General features: G+C 42.7%; 1 protein-coding gene across 1 annotated transcript; it reads right to left on the bottom strand.

Moving 5' to 3' along the window:
• Positions 1-211: 211 nt before the first annotated feature.
• Positions 212-21,105, bottom strand: LOC146606913 (protein NLRC3-like). The gene is made up of 8 exons (XM_085349306.1): positions 21,092-21,105; positions 19,466-19,544; positions 16,799-17,003; positions 14,868-16,647; positions 14,200-14,373; positions 3,569-3,742; positions 899-945; positions 212-750 (listed from the first exon to the last, which is right to left on the bottom strand). Exons 1-8 carry the CDS (start codon positions 21,103-21,105, stop codon positions 212-214), a joined length of 3,012 nt encoding a protein of 1,003 aa, XP_085205432.1.
• Positions 21,106-21,970: the final 865 nt, after the last annotated feature.

The raw sequence follows: 21,970 nt of genomic DNA, 5'->3' as shown, positions 1-21,970 counted from the left end.
TGTGGACAGGAACACATGTGACATCACTTCCTGTTTGTTTGTGACTGAAGAAGTTTACAAGGAATCATTTAGAAGAGTTTCAAACATCAACTGATTGAATCCATGAATCTGAAAACGTGTTTGTGAGTGAAAGAGACAGACATGTACAGACTGAACTATCTGTTCAACAGTCAGAGTGTTTCTGTAACAGGAGACACTCTTTACACTCCACTCAGCACAGGGACACTGAGCCACCAGGAGACCAGACCATAAACCCAGGATAAAGAGTTTGAGTGAATGTGGTGTTGAAGGTGTGGAGGTGGATCAGAGTGTCAGAGGAGACTCTGTAGAAGGACAGAGTGCCAGCAGGACAGTCCACATACACTGCTGCTCTGTTAGAGACAGAGGAGGAGGAGGAGGAGGAGGAGATGGATGTTAGTCTGTTATTGTGCCAGACACAAACAGGACCATCATCAGAGCAGCTCAGACTCCAGGACTGATCATTGTATCCAAACCAACAGTCATCACTGTCTCCTTTCCTTCTGATGCTTCTGTAACTCACTGATATAAAAACGTCTCCTCTCCACTCGACCTCCCAGTAACAGCGACCAGTCAGACCATTTCTACACAGCAGCTGATAAACATCATCAAATCTGTCTGGATGATCAGGATATGACTGAACCTCCTCCACACGTGTCACCTTCCTGTTGTTGTCAGACAGTTGGAGCTTTGTGTTCACTGTGTTTGTGTCGATTGTGAGTTGACAGGAATCTGATGGAGAGAACAAACACAATCCAGCTGCAGTTATTGATCCATCATCTGTTCATTGATTGACACTTTGATGATGACTCCTGACATGATGAAGATGGTTGAATGTGTGCTGCTTTGTTTTCATGAATCCCATTAAAAACACACTTACACTTCCTCAGACCTGGTCTCAACCATCGGACTCCAGCAGGCTCCACCCTGAAAGGAGGAGGGGGGTCAGAGCAGCACAGTCAGCATGCACACATGGACATTACATGGCTCTCACACACACACTGTTACACACTGAGCTCAAAGCTCGGCTCCACTGTTTTATTCAAAGAAATCTACATTTATTTATCAGCACATTTAAAAACAGCTTGAGCCAAAGTGCTGCACAGAGTAGAGAGAAAATAGGAAACATACACAGTAATGACTATAAAGACTGGTCAGGATTGAAAGCTACAGAGTACAAATGTGTTTCCAACCGGCTTTTAAAAATGTCCAGTGTTGGTGACGACCTGATGTGAAGGGCGACTGTTCCAGAGTTTGGCTGCAGCCATCGATAAAGCTCACCTCTGTTTTTACGTCTAGTTCTGGTCAGAAGCTGCTTATCTGCAGACCTGAGGGCTCCACTTGGATTCTTTTGTTAAAGAGAGATAAGATGGAGCCAATCCATTCACAGATTTAAAGACAACCAGATCTGGAAGTGGATTCTACCACGTACTGGTAACCAGTGGAAAAAGCTGGTGATGGGTCGTCTAGCACAGACCCACCGCTGGAACCAGACAATTGATGAGGGAGAGAACTGTGACAGCGCCGTTCCTTCACTTGACCTCAGTCGCTCTCGTCTGCTCCCTCGTAACACTGCTCTTTATTGAGCTTACATGAATATGCACAAGTTCATTATGACGTCTTACACAGGTATGAACAAAGAGTACCAGTCTGTGCATAGTGTGTGTGTGTGTGTGTGTGTGTGTGTGTGTGTGTGTGTGTGTGTGTGTTCCAGATGTGACCCTGTGACCCCAAAGCTGGTGCTAAGAGTCCAGCGGTCCCCCTAACAAAGGGCTCTTATACTTAACCAGACACAGAGTAGGTGTCCTCCTACACCAGGGGTCTCAAACTCGTGGCCCGCGGGCCAATTGCGGCCCGCAGGACGATAGTTTTTGGCCCCACCTTAATATGAAAATGTAATGTTAGTTTGATAATGTATGACACTTTACAGTGTTGTGGGCGGAGCTGAATTAACCCACCAATCAGGGTGGGATATGGATCTCAGGGGACACCAGCCGGGCTTGATGCAAGCAGGGAAACATTTCTGATCAGCTGATGTTATTTGTTATATGTCACGGTGTCATTTCCGCTTCTTTCTCCTGTAACAACAGCCCGGCGCCGTGAGCAGTCGCCTGTTTTGCTCTCGCTATCCCTGCACTTTCTACCATCTGCAAACGCCACGGTGTTCGTGTCGTCATGAAAGACATGAACATCGAGCGTAAAAACAAAGGAGACTGCTACCGGCTTTTTATCTGCCGATCGCCGTGCTACGGTTGCAAGAAAAAGAAGCAGAAATGACGTTCTCTACGCGTTGAGACGTTCCCCGTCCGTCGGCTAAACGCTTGATTGAAACTTCAATGCGACAGTGACACCAAGTAGAATTATAAATGTCACATAGCCCCAAACATGTCTTTTTCAAAGCCTGCGGTGAAGAGAAAGGTTGGTGATGAGCACCGACAATTTCAGGAAAAGTGGGAAATGCAATATTTCTTTGTTGAGCACAGGGGCACCCCGACCTGTCTTATTTGCACAGAGAAAGTTGCGCTGCACAAGGAATACAATTTGAAACGTCATTACACAACTAGACATGCTGAGCTGGATGCAAAATACCAGGGAGACGAGAGAGCGAACCGGGTTGCCAGTCTTAAAACAGATCTACTGAGGCAGCAAGATTTCTCCAAGAAAGCAACCAAAGAGAATAATGCAGCAGTCGGAGCCACGTGGTTAGTGAGATGATTGCTAAAGCAGGGAAGCCATTCACAGAAGGTGCATTTGTCTAAAAGTGCATATTGCAGGCTGCAAATATAGTCTGTCCGGGAAAGAAAGGTCAGTTTAGCAACATCAGCCTTTCTGCCAACACCGCAGCAGATCGCATTTCTGACCTGTCAAGTGACATTTATGACCAACTGTGTGAGAAAGCCAAATGTTTCAGTGTATACTCAGTCGCTCTTGATGAGACCACAGACATCACCGACACTGCCCAGCTCCCAATGTATGTCCGTGGTGTTGATGACAGTTTTGAAGTGATGGAGGAGCTGCTCACAGTAATGTTTAGTTAGTAAAGTTTATGGGCCCTGTTAGAATCAATATTTCATTCTCATTCTGTTGTTTGAGAACAATAACAGAAAAATGTGCACTTGAGAACAAATTTATTGTGAATTCAGCTGTGAATGTACAGTTTGTCATTATTTAAGCTTCCATTTCCAAATGTTAGCTGACACTTTATTAGGTACACTGGTATCTATCTCAGGTACACCTGTGACCTAATAAAGTCTAAAGTTACAAAATGTTGTCTCCGTCCAAATATTTATGGACCTAACTGTAGGTCTACTTTTAATGAAACTCTCAACATGACTTATCAGCTATCATTAATGTTCCTGCAAACAGACTCCTTGGAGACCCCTACATAAATATCCATGAACTATCCAGCTAGACTAGTGTGTCTGTCCCTGAAAATATTGCTGCATGTGTGATTGTTCATGTGTCATCTGCAGGAAACAAACAGGAAGTGAGTGAAGGACACAGGAAATGTTTCCAGCTCTTCCTCCTCTATCAGATTTTCTCTCCATACCTGAGAGTGTCCAGTCTCCAGCCTGGATCCTTCAGTCCAGCCGACAGCAGCTTAATTCCTGAATCACCTGGATGATTGTAGCTCAGGTCCAGCTCTCTCAGATGGGAGGGGTTGGAGCTCAGAGCTGAGGCCAGAGAAGTACAGTCTTCCTCTGTGATCAGACAGCCTGACAGACTGCAGACACACAAAACAACAATCTATCTGTCAACAGTTGTTTTCTCTTTGTCACAATAACATCTATCCATTTACATCCATTCAATGTAACTTTATTTATAAGTGACAATTCCCAACGGACAACAACAGTCATCTGAAGCTGTTTAACAGTGTAAGGTAACAGCCTCCAATATCAGAGAGAAAGTCCCAAACATCAGACAATTGTGGAGATACAGAAATTCTTTTATTGCTGCCATATAATCTGCATCATTATAACTGCATTAATAATGTTCTTTACAGCATTATTCCATCTAATAATATTTCTCACAGTATTGATATTGCATTAGAGTTGTCTATTGAAGATGTTCATTTGAGGATCCTTCCATTATGTTAACTTTTATTACAAGTACGGTCAGAAGTATTTCATACACATTGCATATTTGTGCTTATTTTGAGTTGATGTTCGGTTCATTAAGGGTCTTAAGCTTCACTGGCGTGACTGTCCAGGTGATCCATGCTGAGGGAAACTAGAACAGGATGATTGCATGGATGCTTACAGTACATATAACACATATAATCTAGGAATGTGTCAGGCCTGAGGCCTTAACTCATTTGGTGTCTCACTATATTTTACTCTACTTGGCAACAGATGACCAGAGTCAATAATTAGCCTCAGAGACCCTGAGGGCTTGAAGTTTATTACCTTGTATGGAAGGTGTTACAGAAAAGAGAAGTTCTGGTTCTGTTTATAGCCATTAAACATGTACAAGATGTACCATTAACTGTGACTAATGTCTGGAACATATTTTACTCTGACTATTTTTATTGACGCCAAGGGGGGGGGGGGGGGGGGGGGGGCGTGTACCCCACTGCTTTGTAAGTGTCCACAACATGTGTTTTTGTCAGAAGACATAGGCTGATGTTTTCTCCTGTGTGTTAATAAACTCATCGTTTGATTGCATTTCTCTGGGGCCTCCGTGGTTTGTCTCACTGCTCTACATTGATAGATTTCGCGACACAATCCACTGTGAGCAGCACTTGGCGATGGTGGGAAGAAGAACTCCCTTTGACACAAAGATCCTCCCAGTGAAAACAGGCTCCAGGAGGAGCATCTACCATGACTGGTTGCAGGGTGAGGGGAAAGAGAAGAGATGAGCTCAGAGAGACAAGAACAAAACAGAGAGACAAAAGTTAAGGACATGCAGTAGTGACATATAAAAGCATCAGGAGTGAAAAGAGGGGAGAAGAAAGCAGAGCATCATGGGAAGTCCACCAACAGCCTGAGCCTACAGCAGCATAACTAAGGGATGGTTCAGGGTCACCTGATCCAGCTCGAACTATAAGCTTTATCAAAAAGGAAAGTTAGAAGCTGATCTTCAAAGTAGAGAGGGCGTCTGTCTCCTGAACTCAAACTGGGAGCTGCTGCCACACCCAGTCCAACATAGCCAGGCTGAGTCGTTAGATTAGTCCAACGTAAAGTCAGAAAGTCATTATTTATGTCACATTTTAGTGCAAATGTAGAAAAACTGTCCAAAAGTTATTTCTAAATCTGATATTAAACAGTTTAAATGGTGAAAAAAGCTGTAAAGAAAACAGAAAGAGTGAATAAAAGCCTCTTTAGAGGGTCACCAGTTTAAAACTCAGACATTTAAACTGGTGATTCTCCTTCTCTGCTCCATTTCCTCTCTAGACTTCCTGTTCCTAGGAGGGATTTGATTGGCTGAATGTCCTTTTAGCCTTTCTTTAGTTCTTTGGGTGCTAATCAAAGAGGAAAACACACGAGTCATGTGACGTGACATAAGGAGCGCTCTGATTGGTTGGGATTGACAAACTATGGTGCTGTTTGCAAGCTTCGCTTTGCAGAGGCAAGAAAATCTCTTAGATAGGGATGAGATGCTCCACAGTGACGTTTCCACACTTTGGAGCTTCTGAAGTGCAGATGTTTGGAAACGCTGCTCCAACTTCTGGTTCAAACACTCAGATCACGTGACCTCAGCTGCCACAGGTGGCATACCTGCGGCTTCCAGGCATTGCCAGTCTCGGGAATTCCCATTTTTCATTGACTGGTCTTTTTGACCCTTTTAATGGCTGAATGATGCTTTTATATCACTGCTTCAGTTTATTCCACACACATTCAGTCCTATCAGCAGAGAGAGAGCCACATACTGTCTGTAACATCATTAGAAGATCTCAGTAAAAACAGTAAAAACTGCTTCAAGGACTAAAACAGGCACCAGGGCCCCGTTCTTCGTACCTCGCTAAGTAAGTTAGCCGGATTAGATTGTTGACGATTTTGCGTGATCCTGGATCGTTCGGTTCCCCGAAGCTCATCCGGGACTTGCTGTCATAGCAACAGAGCCGTAAGCGTAAACCTGCTGGGGAGCAGGCTTACTTTATGTAAACAGGATTAGATCGCGGCCACGCAGGTATGTCCGCTTCATTTATACGAAAGCAACAGCGATATTTTTCCACTGTTTCACCATAAATAAATAACATCAATGTAACTGAAGATAATGCAGCACTTGATCCTTTTATTGATGTCACACAGATACATACAGGTCATTTCCTAAAAAAGGGAAATGAACTATTAACATTCTATTACATGTATGTGATTATTACAGATGTAATTCATATTTCAGAGTAGTAATTGTAAATTACTTCGTGTAATCAAGATGGGAGACCACGGCTATAAAAGCGAAGGTGGATTTGGGAAGTCTGTCGCAGCCATGTCCTGTCCGTATACGCGAGCAGCCCATTGCGGAAGGTGCAAGATTGATAAGGAGAGTCCTCAGAATTCAGCGTATATTGCGGGACAGACAGGATCCTTTAGCTCAGCGCGACAGTGTGCTCATTGAGAGATATCGATTTTCCCGTGAGGATATTATTTACTTAACCAACTTGTTGACGAGGGGGTGCAGGACCACCACCTGTCTTTTTTTGCTCTGCCCTTTTCTTGGTTGCTGTTATGAACAAACAAACAGATTATTTCAGGGTCTCTGTCCAAGAGACTAAAAGCAATATAAGTGATAAATATTACCATTCTGTAGAATATTCTTATATTTCACTTTTACTTGTTCCCATGTTCTAGTGGGTCCTGTTGTGGCTCTAATGTGAAAGAGGATATAATGTAATATAATATAATATAATGTAATATAATATTGGATAATATAGTGTGATATGATAAATCTACCCTACCGCCTACTGGTGTTGGCCAGAGGGGCCGATGGCGCAATATGGCAGCCTGGCTTCTGTCAGTCTGCCCCAGGGCAGCTGTGGCTACAACCGTAGCTGCCTCCACCAGTGTGTGAATGTGAGAGTGACTGAATAGTGGTATCGTAAAGCACTTTGGGTGCCTTGAAAAGCGCTATATAAACCCACTCCATTATTATTGTTATTATTAAATTACTTACGAGTTTGATTTGTCAGCAACTTCCTGCCAGCCCTCTCTCCTTGCTTTTGCAGCCTTTGCAGTGTTCCCTTGCGTTCTGATTAAACTCTGAAACTCCTGAAATCCCTCACTCAAGAGTTCTTGCTCTGCTGCCGAAAAATACCGAGCGCGCTCCTTCGACATTTTCGCCGACCAATCAAAGGGTTGCCGATCAATGTTTCTACTATCGATGCGTAGCCCCTGTTGGGCCACCCAGTGATCTCACATTACTTCATCCAGCTGTACTAATCGTCAACAACAGGTGTGTTCGGAGAACCGGAATAGTGAGCTCACGGTTAGCGCGATGATTTGATCTTGGATGTGTCATTTGATCTTGGATGTAGTAAGCGAGGTACGAAGAACGGGCCCCAGTTTTCAGCTCTGTCTGCGCTCTACTTTTTTCTACTTACAACAGAAAATAGGATGTACTGCATTCAGGGATATCATCCTCACTGTCAGCTGTTACTCACAGACTGTGTGTAGAAATACAGAAAATACTGATCCTATAAAAAGGAAAGTTAGAAAAACACAATGATTGATTCCAGGCTCTATTTTCCTTTTTGATTTCCACTGACGCTTCTATTGTGAGTCTGTCAAATCCAACAGGACTTGTGCAGGTTCACTATGAGCCAAACTCCAGACTGACAGTGAAACATCAGGCCAGTGTTAGAAGGTAAAGTTCAGGAAAGTTTTTTAATGGTTCAGAAGATGTTCAGCTGAGGACGACTTAAAGATGTGCGTGAAATGGAGGCTTCTGATTGGTCAGAATGAGCCTGTGAAAATGGGACAAACTTTGTATAAAGAAAGAAAACACATTTAATCTTTTCATGGAAATGTATCTTTTTCAAAGTGATTCCAAATCAAAGCTAACGCCACGCCAGCTTGTAACTTTGATTGACAGTGTGTAGAACTGATGACACAAACTCCCAGAAAACCTCAAAGTCAACATAACGCATCCAAAGCTTCACGGCTGGGAGCAAAACATGAGGCCAACAAACAGCTGTAAACCTGTGTGCCTATTACAGTAAACACAGCAGTCTGTTATGTTTGACTAAACTGATGTATTGTGTGTCTGTAGTTGTGTTGTGAACTGTGCTGGGCTCGTCTGTGTCCCCGTTTCACAGAACAGCATCTTCAAGATGGCACAAATGCTTCCAGTGTTTCAGTTTGACGAAGCCTGGCTTTGCCCATCGCTGCTTTTAAAACAGTGTTTGTGCTGCCAAGGACATCTTGTATTGGTCTCATGTCATGAATGGGAGTGTTTCAGGAGGCAGACTGAACCTTTGATGAGTTTGGTGTCTTAAACTGAGGAATGAAAGGACACGAGGAACAAACTAAAGAGAATCTAAAAGAGGCCGGCAGCACATGAGGAGGAGAAACTGACACTGACATAAAGACTGGGGGAAGGACAGAGCCATCTATACAGCTGAGGTCAACACAGGAGGGTCATGTGACACAGCTGAAACTCATCCAGACAACGTCTGACACCAGAGACCATACTTACCAAAATAAAACAGGTTATAATGAACAAACATGAGTGGAACAGCGGAGTGAACTGAGCAGCAGGAGGGAGGGCGTTTCTCCAAAACATGTGTCCATCAAAATTATGGACAGTCGTGTATATTAAGTAGACTTGTTCAGATTTGTCCAACACTTTTCTCTGTCAGTGTTTCACAGAATATCATCAAAGAGTCATGATAGTTACCATTAGTGTCACTGTGGAGATGCTTATTCCAGCATCACTGACTTCATGGTTCCAGTTTCCATCACTAAGGACTACATGTAGTGATCCTGCTGTTAGCATGTTAGCATGTTAGCTCCAACAGATGGTCAGTGTGAGAGCGGTGATATCAGTGACATCCAAACAAGGAAGGAAGAGACTGTTGAAGGCAGCGAGCTGTGACTGCTGTGAACAGTGTCCTCACACTATTTTCTCCCTGTGTCAACATACATGAGGCTGCTTCAGCTGCAACACACCACAAACACCTTTATACAACTAAATATACTCAGAGGTGGTTGCTGTGGTAACCATCCATATATCCAGCTGTTTGGGGCCGAGTCTGCTTCCTCATCCTAGGGAAAAACCCTCAAAGTTTCATGTGTTTTTGACTTGAAGCTTTTTGTGATTTGGTTTTATTTGTTGTTCTACACACACAATAATGAAGAGCACATGTTTATAGTGACACATTCAGACCAATGACAACAGTCCATTCACACTGACCTCCTTCTAGCAACTTTTAGGACAGCCAATAGCAATTTTCCTTACTGAGGAGTTGGCAACATTGCCAGGAGCAGTGGGTGAATGGCAGCATCACCATGAAGGATCAACATAAAAATACATCATCATCCACAAAGAAAACCAGTCTGAGTGTCTGATGCTCTCGTTATAAAACCGCAGTCGCAGCTTGTGGCTACATTTAGCTGGTTTGCTAGTTAGCTGATTTGTTCGTTAGCATGGAGCTAACCTAACTCACTAGAACATTTGATGCTAAACTGTCTAAACTGTGTGAACAGCTTTCATTGCTGCTCTGTGTTACTCTCCAGCCTCTCTTTAACTCAGTCCTCTCAGTTTTTTCCTTGTTACAAACTAGAAAACCTTCTTTTTCAGCTTTTCCACACCCGAGCTGTGGCTAAGGTGCTACCAGCATACAGGCTCGGTCTGTGTCACTCAATAGTTACACTCCTCACCCAGACTAACACCACTCCACAAATTCACCACTAGGAGGCGCTAAAAGACCACATACAGTGAGATCATCACTAAATGTCTGCTGTGTCTGACGTAGGGTTGCCAACCGTCCCTTGAATAACGGAATCGTCCCGTATTTAGAAAGAAAAGTACACGTCAGTGGCGCGGCTGCCCCTCTGTGGGACTCCCTAGCAGATCATTACATGAAGGAACCTGTTAGAGTAAATAGTTTAAACATTTGTCATTTTTATAATTTACCATTTGTCCATTGTTTTAACTCTGTGAAAGGAATTCTTTCTTTCCTCCCATCCCCAGATTCTCGAGGTTCTGGGTGCGAGGTTGAAGTGTTTTATCACAGGAACGTCCTTTTGAAGGTCTGTTTGATGTTTGGTAGAACTTCCTACCCTTTGTATGGTTTCACTGTGTTACCTATGGTAAACCATACATTGGGTGTGGGGGAGACTACCCTCTTTAGGATCAAGGATGTTGCTCCTGCTTTTAGGTTATAAGACCCTTTGATCAGCAGGAACACACACACACGCACGCGCACACACACACACACACACACACACACACACACACACACACACACACACACACACATTTACATACAGTCCTTGTCTTTGTAACCAAAAGGGGAGGTGTTTTGTAAACTATTGTTTGAAGTTTGTCAATAAAAAGGCTGCGAGAGGAGGCCATCGGGGTTCATTGTCGTGCTGGAAACAGATGAGGGGCCTCCATTGTGCAAGTAATCTATCGATCACTGTTGCCTTGTTTTTCTTTCATGGGAATAAGTCTTGGATACAGCGGGGTCTGAGTTTAGACCCAACAGAACCTCTTAAAAAAAACAAGCGCGTCCATGCTCACAGGTGTACACACGGGTGATCACACCCACAAACTACACCCTTTTTGGCTCCTACCTCAAAGCACACTGTGTTCTGTTGATCTTATGTGCTGCACAATAATGTTTAATATTTAGTATTTACTGTCATATTCCCATATATCATTGTGATGTTGTTTATTCTATTACTCTTGTTCTATTCTGCTTGCTTTCTTTTTTCTTTCTCAACAGGTGATCCAGGTGATCGATAGATGCATTTTTTTTTTCCTGCCCATTCTGTTGGTTTTTGTTTTTTGCCCTTCTCCCCCGTCCCTCTTCTCAGCTGTTTCTCTTTCCCTCTTTCTTTCTCCCCTTCTTTCCCCCAGTCAAGTCTGTCCCGTATTCAGTAAGTGAAAATAAAATAAACAATAAAAGGTGAATCAAATGGACCATTATGGCAAGGCTGGGATGGTCAATTTGGTAAAGTAAATCCGTTGGGCATCTTTCTTTGCCTTTAGACAACAATTCTGATGCAAAAGAGCCAAACGGGACAGGCAAAAAAAAAAAAAAAAAGTACCCGTCCCGTATTGAGCTCCAAAGGGACGCACTTTGTCCTGTAATACAGTGAGAATCAAAATTAGTCTATAAATGTTAATGGAATTAACGCTTTGTTTGAAAACATAATTCCCAGCCCCTCTCTTGCTTTGTGACCAATGACCTTACGCACGAGTATGACAATTCAGATTACCACTTATCTCATTGGTAGAGGAAAGGTCGCTCGCTGAGAAAATACCAGAAGACAACAGATGACCACAAAAAGAAGCATGGCCAACAGGGAAACAAACGCTGACACTGCGGTGCAAGTCTCGGACGACAGTACACCTTCGACCAGCAATGTTTGTACCCCACCGAGAAAGAAAAAAAAAAGGCTGCATAAGTGCAGGGAGGAATGGGAAAATGAAAACACCTCGCTGGAAAAAGTGCGCGATAACACCTATAAAGCGCACTGCACTGTGTGCCGGCGCACTTTTTTCATAGGCCATGGTGGACTGGCAGCATGCTTCTAGTGGTGGGCACATGAGTGGCATGAAAGCTCAGGGAACCCTTTCATGCCACTCAAATTGGTTAAGCTCAGGGAACCCTTAACCAATTTGTTGTTCACCAGGCCATGGCAGCAGAAGATATGGTATGTAGACATTGTTGTTGTTTTTAAACCCTCTGGTTAAGGTTAATGTGGGCATGTGCAGTGAATATCAACTCTATGTGGCCAGAAGTGTGATAATATAATTTATTTTGTGTAATAAACAACTGCAAGGATAGATGATTACAACGAATAGATGACTAATACATAAAAGTAATACATAGATTAATAATGATGATGAGTTAAGATGCGTAATCATGGGAACAAGCAGGTTTACAAACACGAGCAGCTGATTAGCATTAGAAAAGCTGAAATAATACCTCAACTGAAGCCAGCTGCACTAAATGCACTTCATGTGGACTGTTATAAGAATGTTTTTCTTTCTATTGTTTTCTATAAATTTATATAATTTTAAGTTAAGCAGGACAGAGTTCTTTTAAAGAAAGATTAACTTATATTCTTTAAAGTTAAGCATGACAGGCTTCTGTTTAAGAAAGAGACCTGTTTTATTGTGTTAATGTTGTCATTTTGCGCTACAAATAAATGGCTAAATGATCATTTGTTTCCCATGTGTTCATATCACAAAGAATATGCATCATTAAATCAACTTCAAGTCAAATGGTTAAAAAAATAATTTCACACACACAAAAAAGAGCTAAAAAATTCACCACACTTGGAAGGGTGGAGACAACTGGGTCGCCCGGCCCTGGCCACGAGGTGTCCCAGGAAGTTGGCAACCCTAGTCTGACGGTGACTTGGGTTTTTACTAACTGGCTACATGAGCATGATTAGCTGCAGTTCTATCTTTGTAAAAGAGACTCAGCAGCAGATTAGAACCAAACAGAAACATTTCTACTTTTTCTGCAGCACCAGCTGGATGCATGGAGCCTAAACTCCAGTGACAATGAGACACATACAGTGTGACTGCTGTGACTTTACAGCTGGGCCTCATTCACATTGGACTGTGGGAGGAAGCAGAGTATCTGAAGACAACCCACACAGGCCACACTATCACCCTTATTTAGAGAAGTATAATGAATTAGCCGATAAAGTAATAAATTATTTGATATTTCAATGAAAATACTTTTTAACAATTGTTTAGAAGTCAACAATAATAGTTAAATAAAAAGAAGCGTCAAATCAATAAACACGCAATAAAACCTTGTACAGCTGAAACTCATGTAGACAATGTCAGGGGAGGAAGTAAAACTAAACCTTTGACACCAGAGATGAAAACTACCAAAATAAAACAGGAAGTTAATAACAACCATGAGTGGAACACCTGAGTGAACCTAGTAAAGGGAGAATACATCATCATCCACAAAGAAAACCAGTCGCAGCTTGTGGCTGCAGTTAGCTGATTTGCTACTCAGCTTGGAGTTAACTCAGTAGAACATAGAATGCTAAACTGTCTAAACCAGGGGTGTCAAACATATGGCCCGTCGGCCAAATTCAGCCCCTGAGATAATTTCATATATCAGTTATTAAAGAATTTTCAGGGTTGCTGATATTCCATGGCAGCAGGGCTGGGACTTTATTCTGATGGACACATCATGTGGCCAATCACATTAAGAGACAGCCTGGGATCATGCCACTATTTAAAGAAAGGGATGGGGGCAAACGTTCAGAAGAAAGCAAGCTTAGTGGTACAGGCCTGGTACACACAGACACAGGTTTAAATTCAAGCGTGTCAGGAAAAAGTGAAAGCATAAAATGAGCAGCATCTGGCTGAATTTCAGTGATATTGGAGACGGCAAAGCTGAGTGCAGAATTTATAAATTAGAAGCTGGATAAAGTGATACCCATTTTCCATTGTGAAGGACAAAAGGTTTCAAACTTGTCCAGGCCTTAAGGTCATGTCCGTTCTCTTCTTAGTGGTAGTAAATGTATAAAATTAAGACTAATGAAAACACTGAATTAAAATTGCTTCCTTTAAAAACACCAAGCTTACAGTTCAGTTTTGAATACTACATATATAAACTATATATAACAAAGTGCCTTTGAATGGCAAGGATGCAGAAATGTCTGTATGTAGCACAGAGCCAGTGCTCACGGTCTGAATGAGTGTCACAGACCTGAATGTGCATTTAAAGAAATTTATAATTAAATTTCTAATTATGATCTTCAGCACCCAACACCATGACTATGTACATATTGTCGGGTGTAAGAATATTTGTGTTCTGTGGATTCAACTCTGCAAACTCATCAGTAATTTCATCAGCAAGTTTCTACTTAGACAGCAATAAAACAGAAAGCAGTTCCCAGGAACTACTTCTTGTTTTAGAATCTTTCAACATAAGAGTACTTTGCACATCAGAACACCCCCATATCTCCTCTTATTAAAGGATTACCTTATTATTAATTTGCTAATTCTGCCCGTTGATTACAAAATGCTTGATCTCACCTGAGAGTTTCCAGTTTGCAGTGTGGATTCTTCAGTCCTTCAGACAGAAACTTCACGCCTAAATCCTGCAGGTTATTGTTACTTAGGTCAAGCTCTCTCAGATTAGAGGTCTGAGAGCTGAGACCTGAGGACAGAGCTTCACAGCTTCTCTCTGACAGGTTACAGAGACTCAGTCTGAAAAATAACAGAAAAACAATTTAAAAAAACTTACTTTTGATCAAGTGTAATGAGATTACATAACATTTAGCAATATTCCATTCTCTTTTTGTCAAGAAAGTAACGAGCAACATGTGGAAACAATCAGAGAGAGAACAGAGAAAAGAGCAGTAAAAGAACAGTGGATAGTTCAATAGGCTTTTGGTATCAACAAAACGTGCCAAATTTCTTTATTTTGTCATCGTTTAAGAAGAGTTCATGATTAAAACTCAGATAACAACTCAAGGCCAGGTCTGGGTGTAACTTTGATGACAGTTACACCCAGAAAAATTTCAGAAATGCCGACAGGTATTCAGTATTGAACAAAGTGAGTACTGATTATCACTTAACAGTTGTATACACTTTTCAGACACCAGCACTCATAACTGTGGTTTTGGGGGTTATTTTGTTAGTGGTTTTAGTTGATCACACCTGCTTTTTGTCAACGAGCATATGAATACAAATATACTCACAGAGCTTTGTTGGAGGCTTTGACCACTGGCAGCAGCCTCAGAAGAGCCTCCTCTGAAGCAGAGTATTTCTTCAGGTCAAACACATCCAGATCTTCTTCTGATGACAGTAAGATGAAGACCAGAGCTGACCACTGAGCAGGAGACAGTTTATCTGTGGAGAGACGTCCTGATCTCAGGGACTGTTGGATCTCCTCCACTAGAGAACGATCATTCAGTTCATTCAGACAGTGGATCAGATTGATGCTTTTCTCTGCAGACAGATTCTTACTGAGCTTCTTCTTGATGTACTGGACTGTTTCCTGATTGGTCAGTGAGCTACTTCCTGTCTGTGTCAGCAGACCTCGTAGGAGAGTCTGATTGGTCTGCAGTGAAAGACCCAGGAGGAAGCGGAGGAACAAGTCCAGGTGTCCATTTGGACTCTGCAAGGCCTTGTTCACAGCACTCTGGTGGAGAGATGGTTTAAACCACCAGGAGGTTGTTTGTTGTTGTTCCAGCAGATTGAGTCCAGAGTTGATGAAGGTCAGATGGACATGAAGAGCAGCCAGAAACTCCTGAACACTCAGATGGATGAAGCAGAACACCTTGTCCTGGTACAGTCCTCTCTCCTCTTTAAAGATCTGTGTGAACACTCCTGAGTACACTGAGGCTGCTCTGATATCGATGCCACACTCTGTCAGGTCTGATTCATAGAAGATCAGGTTTCCTTTCTGCAGCTGATCAAAAGCCAGTTTTCCCAGAGACTCCATCATCTTCCTGCTCTCTGGACTCCAGTGTGGATCTGTCTCAGCTCCTCCATCATACTTGACCTTCTTCACTTTGGCCTGAACCACCAGGAAGTGGATGTACATCTCAGTCAGGGTCTTGGGCAGCTGTCCTCCCTCTCTGGTTTCCAGCACATCCTCCAGAACTGTAGCAGTGATCCAGCAGAAGACTGGGATGTGACACATGATGTGGAGGCTTCGTGATGTCTTGATGTGGGAGATGATCCTGCTGGCCTGCTCCTCATCTCTGAATCTCTTCCTGAAGTACTCCTCCTTCTGTGGGTCAGTGAACCCTCTGACCTCTGTCGCCATGCCGACACAGTCAGGAGGGATCTGATTGGCTGCTGCAGGTCGTGTGGTTATCCAGAGGCGAGCAGAGGGAAGCAGTTTCCCCCTGATGAGGTTTATCAGCAGCACATCCACTGAGGTGGACTTTCTAGGGTCAGTTAGGATTGTAGTTTTGTGGAAGTCCAGAGGAAGTCGACACTCATCCAGACCATCAAAGATGAACACAACCTGGAAGCCTTCAAAGCTGCAGATTCCTGCTTCTTTGGTTTCAGTAAAGAAGTGATGAACAAGTCCCACCAAGCTGAACTTTTCCTCTTTCAGCACATTCAGCTCTCTGAAAGTGAATGGAAATATGAACTGGATGTCCTGGTTGGCTTTGTCTTCAGCCCAGTCCAGGCTGTATTTCTGTGTTAAGACTGTTTTCCCAATGCCAGCCACTCCCTTTGTCAGCACTGTTCTGATTGGTTCATCTCTTCCAGGTGAGGCTTTAAAGATGTCTTCTTGTCTGATGGTTGTTTCTGGTCTGTCTGGTTTCCTGGATGCTGTTTCAATCTGTCTGACCTCATGTTCATCATTGACCTCTGCAGTCCCTCCCTCTGTGATGTAGAGCTCTGTGTAGATCTGATTCAGGAGGGTTGGGTTTCCTGCTTTAGCGATGCCCTCAAACACACACTGGAACTTCTTCTTCAGCTTAGACTTAAGTTTACGATGACAAACAGCAGCTGGAAGTTCTGAATAATAATAATAAAAATACAACTTTAACAATCATATTTTACAAAATGCTGATGACAATTTCTGACCCACTGAGAAATGACTGAACACACTGGTGTCACAAGTGTCTCATTTATCCAGCAGCTTAAATCTTTAGATAAATCCTCTTACGTCTCTGCAGACGGTCAGCCAGCTCCTCCTGCTTCATTCTCCTCAGGAAGTCCACTGTGATCTTCACAAATGCCTCTCTGCTGTTTCTCCTCTGCTCATCATCCTCCCTCTGAAACTCCAAGCACTGGGGCTTATTTGGATTCAGGGCCTTCTGGATCTTCTTCAGCTCGTTCTTCACAAAAGTGATGATGTTGTCCTCCAGCAGCTGGAACAGAATATTTATGAATGACCCACCACTCTGAACTTTAGTCCACACAACATCCACTTCTTTACCATCAAGGGGCATATCATCCGCGAACTCTTTACCAATTATAGGTTTGACTTTATCTGATTAACTGAGACTTTGTCCACAACTCCATGATCCCAAAACGTTGATGCTGTTCATATGAATGCAGCGATTTCAGTGGGAGAAACATTTCACTGGTGTTCAGAGCTGAACTACCAACAGGTTGATGATCAAAGCCAGAAACTTGGAGATGTTTCAGGTGACTGAGTTGATCGTACAGACAACTGGTCTTAAAGGTTCACTCTGTTTACACATACAGATCAGTATTTAAGGTTTGACTCTCATCCACTGGAGCACAAACTGGGCGTCATCAGGACACAACAACACAGAACAAACACCATCCCCACAGACACAGCAGCCAGCGAAGCAGAAGAACTTCACATCAAGAAGGTCCTGAGTAAATGTGAACGCTGGTTTGAGGGCGGAGTCAAGGAGGCCATTTATGTGAAAAGGAAAGACCATCTCTGAATGGAGGAGGGGCCTAAGGGTACAACTGTCACCATCTTACATGCTGTGATTGCAGCCATTCCCCAGCTCTCTGTGAACTGGACTCATGACCATTGATCAACAACCATTGATCAATGGTCCTGACAATATGCGTACCAATGATCAATGAACTGACCTCCCAGCCCATTGTTCCTTCAGTGGGCTGGTTTCAGTCATACAAATGTCCTGTTTATGAGATTGAAACCTGCAGTCAGCTGAGACTGAAGAAGTCACCTGATGATGATGAAACGTTTCTCCCACTGAAAACATCCAGATGAACAGAATCAAGCTTTTTGGGATTTACGTACCTGGATGATTGAGCATCAAGACACAACTCTGTGACTTTTCTCAGATGAATAAATCCTCTCCTCCAGCTTTGTTTACATCTACCAGCCCTGTGGCGCTGCCCAGGGACAATAATCTATGTGAGAGGTGGAAAGTCATACAGGTGTCTGCTCCTGCCTTCAGTTATTTTATCTACTGTGTGTCAACTGGCTGAACCTCCTCCAACTGTCTACTGTCTCCCTAAACTCAACAATGACTTAGTGATCTATCCATTCTCTGACCAAAGACATCCTGCTGCAGGAGGTTAACATAGCAGCCAATGATGATCCCACTCACTGTGAACAACACATTTGGACCTGATTTGCTGCTCTGGTTTACACGTGAACTTCCACTGCTGCTGTCACCAACTTGAGAGGCTCTACAGAAAAACTGGACTTGTCCATAAAAATCATAAACTACATTACAAGGACAGCATTGCTCAATCAACTCTAATTACTACTGACATGTTATCTCTTCTAACTAAGGTACAGACACTCAAACTTGCTGCTTTCAGTGAGAAGTCAAATGTCTGAATATGAGCTGGAAGCCGCTGAGAGTCCTCCTCCTTCCCGTGGGGTTTACTTTCTCTACTACTTTCACTATAAACACGCCCCTTTCATGCACCTGCAGAGGGCCACCAGCAGATGGAGCTGTCTTAAACAAATCCACTTGGATAGTTAGCTGTAGATGACTTTATCAGTATGATTGTAGGACTTTGAGTTATTCTTTAGATTTATTTCAACTCTTATATTGTGCACAAGTGTTGAGCGACCCATAATTTCTCTGTACTTTTCATAAGAGCAGCCAGACTTTCAGCTAGTTTTTCTTTGCTCTGCAGGTTTTATGAAGGTGTGTCAAAGTTGTTCTTTGGACATTGGCTGCTTTTTAAATCATTTTCAGTCCTCGTACAGGAACACTCTTCAAGCTAAATCCAAGTGTGTTAGACCAGAGTTAACCTGATAGATATGTGTGGGTGTGTAACTCTTAGAAGCTGATTGGCTGCTTTTTATGGGGGCTGGGTCTTTGGAAAGTGTTTTAGTAACACACCCTGAACTGCACACTTTAACAAACAACATGAGATTTTAACTGTAATGTAAAACTCATGTGATTCACTGTTATTAAGCACAAACACATCTATGGCCCTGTTTCCATTAGTAGCTGCTCAGATCGACTCACCACAGGTCGCCACGACTGGACTGGATCCACTGGTTTCCATTACAGTTGAGGACCACCTAATGTGGTCGTCTCAATACAGCCGAGTGTCGACTAACATCATTAGTAAGTGCTAATGCTGCTAATTTCCATCATATTTGTCATTTATTGCTCAAAGTTATTGAAGAAACAGTTATTCAGCTTCATTCCCACTGATCTCGACTACAAACTGTTTCACTTTGGTTTCTGTTTAAAGCCTCGATGTTTAAAACGTTTCCCTGTGATCACATTTGCACCGTCTGATTTCAAAGTTTGTTTCTTTTGGTCATTTAGTTTACAGAGTCCTTGGTGTTCTGAAAGGGACCTATAAATAAATACATTATTATTAATAATAAAGTAGTTGTTGTACATGTACAGACCATAAATATGGAGTCCAGCTGTGTTTGATGCTGCTGGGCAGACTGACCACTGGGAACCTCTGAGCTCTGCTGCTCCACTCTGTGGAGGAACCATGAAGGATTAGATCAACACAGGATAACGATCCAGGAGTTTCTGCTCAAATAACTTCATCTGAATCAAGTCTGTCAAGTTTTAGACTCTCAGATTGTGAACATATCAGTAATTTTCAGTCTGTTTTCATGGACGTCCTTTCAGTGGTGATGTCAGGGATGATTTTGAAGAAGCTCATCAAACTGAACCATCAGCAGATCACTGCTCCAAAACCAGAACATGATCCGAGTCTCCCTCCACCACCAGAACACCAGCTTTACTAACGTGGTAGATCAGTGTAGTACAGATCAATAACTGATGAGTCATTTGATCAAAATCACTGAGTGCTTCACGTCTGACCCTCTGATGCTTCTGTAGACATTTTGCATATTTAATGAATGTCTGACAGTTTTACATTCATTCTATGAACACAGTGGAAATGTTGTGTTATAGTCTCCATGTTGTTTCCAGCATCATAAATTCTTAAGTTCAGAAAATTAGATTCTTTCTTCACAGCTGAAAAACAACAACATTTATTCTCTATTGAAATCTGCATCGTCCACTCCAAAGGTCACAATCTGAAGGTAACATCTGGTTTTGTTCCCTGTGGTTAACTCTGAGCATCAGTATGGTGGGATTTATCCACTACATCCACACCACTGTGGTTCAGTGTTGTCCTGATGGAGTAACAGCAGCCAGTATGATCCAGGCTTTAGCTGCTGGGTCTCTGTGTGACCTCTCAGACTGTTTAACAGATCAGACACAAAGAGAATCAGAGCAGCTCTGTTCTTTAAAGACAAACATGAACCCACTCAGGTCACACTTTCCCCACAGATATGAGCATCACTGTCCTCAAACAGCAAATGACCAAGTCGAACATTTGGATCTTTTCTCTTTCATTGTTTTCTTTTTAATGAATCTTTGTAACAATCTGAGGATGTTTCAGGTCATATTTATCCAGGAAACACAAACATGTAAAGGTGTCATCACAGCTCTCTGACCTCGTTGCTCCAGGTTCACCACTGAAGAATGGAGGGTTTCCTTTGGACCGGTCACTCCTCACAGACGGACAGCTGGACCCTGCAGACTGTGACCTCTGACCTCTGCAGACACAAACATGATTGAAGCAGCTGTGATCACACAGACTGCAGATAATGCAGCTGTTTCCTGTCAGTAACATCCTCTTAGATTAGAGTTCAGCTTTTTACAGGAAAACTGGACAAAACTGATTTTTGTTACAAACTCATTTTCATTTCCTCTCAGCTCACAAACACAGTCAGACAATCAACCAGAGTCAACACTGATTATAATGTCAGTGCAGAATTATTTCTGTTACTCAGTGAGTTCAGCTCTCTGACCTCGTTGCTCCAGGTTCACCACTGAAGTCTGGAGGTTGATGTTTGGACCGGTCACTCCTCACAGACGGACAGCTGGACCCTGCAGACTCTGCTCTGTCCTCCTCTTCCTCCATCATCATCTTCAGTCAGTCTGAGAGGTAAACCACAAACACTCAGTGAGTTCACATTAACAGGAGGAACTGAGTTACAGTCGCTGACCTCTGACCTGTCATGTGACCATGAAACCAGGTCAATATGTCTGTAGGTTCAGTCATCCAGGTCATGTGATCTAAGGAGCTTGGAGAGAAAAGAGACGTCTTTAAGTTTCTGGAAGACGTTTCATCTGAGAAGCTTCTTCAGCTCTAAAACCAAACGGTGGAGAGTCCCAGATATTTAAACCTGAGAGGGAAAGAAAGCATGTCGCTGACCCACCACTGATGTTATTTCAAGGAGGAAACTGAGAGCCTTTGCACCAGGAGCACAAACATCAGCTCCAGCAATGATCCACTGATGTGTTTTTATTCCATGTATGAATGTTGTTATTGACAGAGATGACGTTTGTGTGTCAGTGATGCAGTGACTGTTGTTGTTACCTGTACAGGCTGGTTAGACTCTATGAAACAGATCATACAGATCTCTGCATGTTAGAAGAGACTATTAAAGGTCATGAATGAGACAAAGGCAGGGAGGCGTCCTTTACAGCTAAACAGCAGAGTGAGAGAACAGCCAGCACCTCTACATTTATCACATTATACAGCACATGTATGATACTGACAGGGATGAGAAGAATTTAGTGATTCTGATCCCATCATTGATATTACTTATTGATTCTCAGTAGCTCTGCTCTGACAGTCACCACCATCACTGAGCAGCATATCAAAGACATTTGTGCACATTAACTGCATGTTGTGGCTCAAATGTTTGTGCATGTTGGAGGCATTTCCTCTTTGTTGTGATCAGTGTTGGTCATTACTCAAAACAGTCATTATTACACATATTACACAGAACACTTTGATTAAAAGTAATGGAGTACGTTACTTCATTACTCCTCATAACATTACTTTGATGTTAAAATGAACAAATGAGCATGTAACAACA

The sequence above is a fragment of the Diplotaxodon limnothrissa genome, unplaced genomic scaffold (assembly GCF_057381915.1).
Source record: "Diplotaxodon limnothrissa isolate DT_005_m unplaced genomic scaffold, D_limnothrissa_male_GT1.1 unmapped_scaffold_4, whole genome shotgun sequence".
In the NCBI taxonomy this organism is placed as follows: domain Eukaryota; kingdom Metazoa; phylum Chordata; class Actinopteri; order Cichliformes; family Cichlidae; genus Diplotaxodon; species Diplotaxodon limnothrissa.
Note: the sequence above shows the minus strand (reverse complement) of the source record. Positions and strands in the feature narration are given on the sequence as shown.

What these genes read in the sequence shown, in the direction of transcription:
- LOC146606913 (XM_085349306.1), bottom strand. An exon ending in AAAGCCTCCAACAAAGCTCT is followed by an intron (nt 14,374 to 14,867) that starts GTGAGTATATTT and finishes GTTATTTTTCAG; the next exon opens with ACTGAGTCTCTGTAACCTGT. An exon ending in GAGACCAGGTCTGAGGAAGT is followed by an intron (nt 751 to 898) that starts GTAAGTGTGTTT and finishes TCTCTCCATCAG; the next exon opens with ATTCCTGTCAACTCACAATC.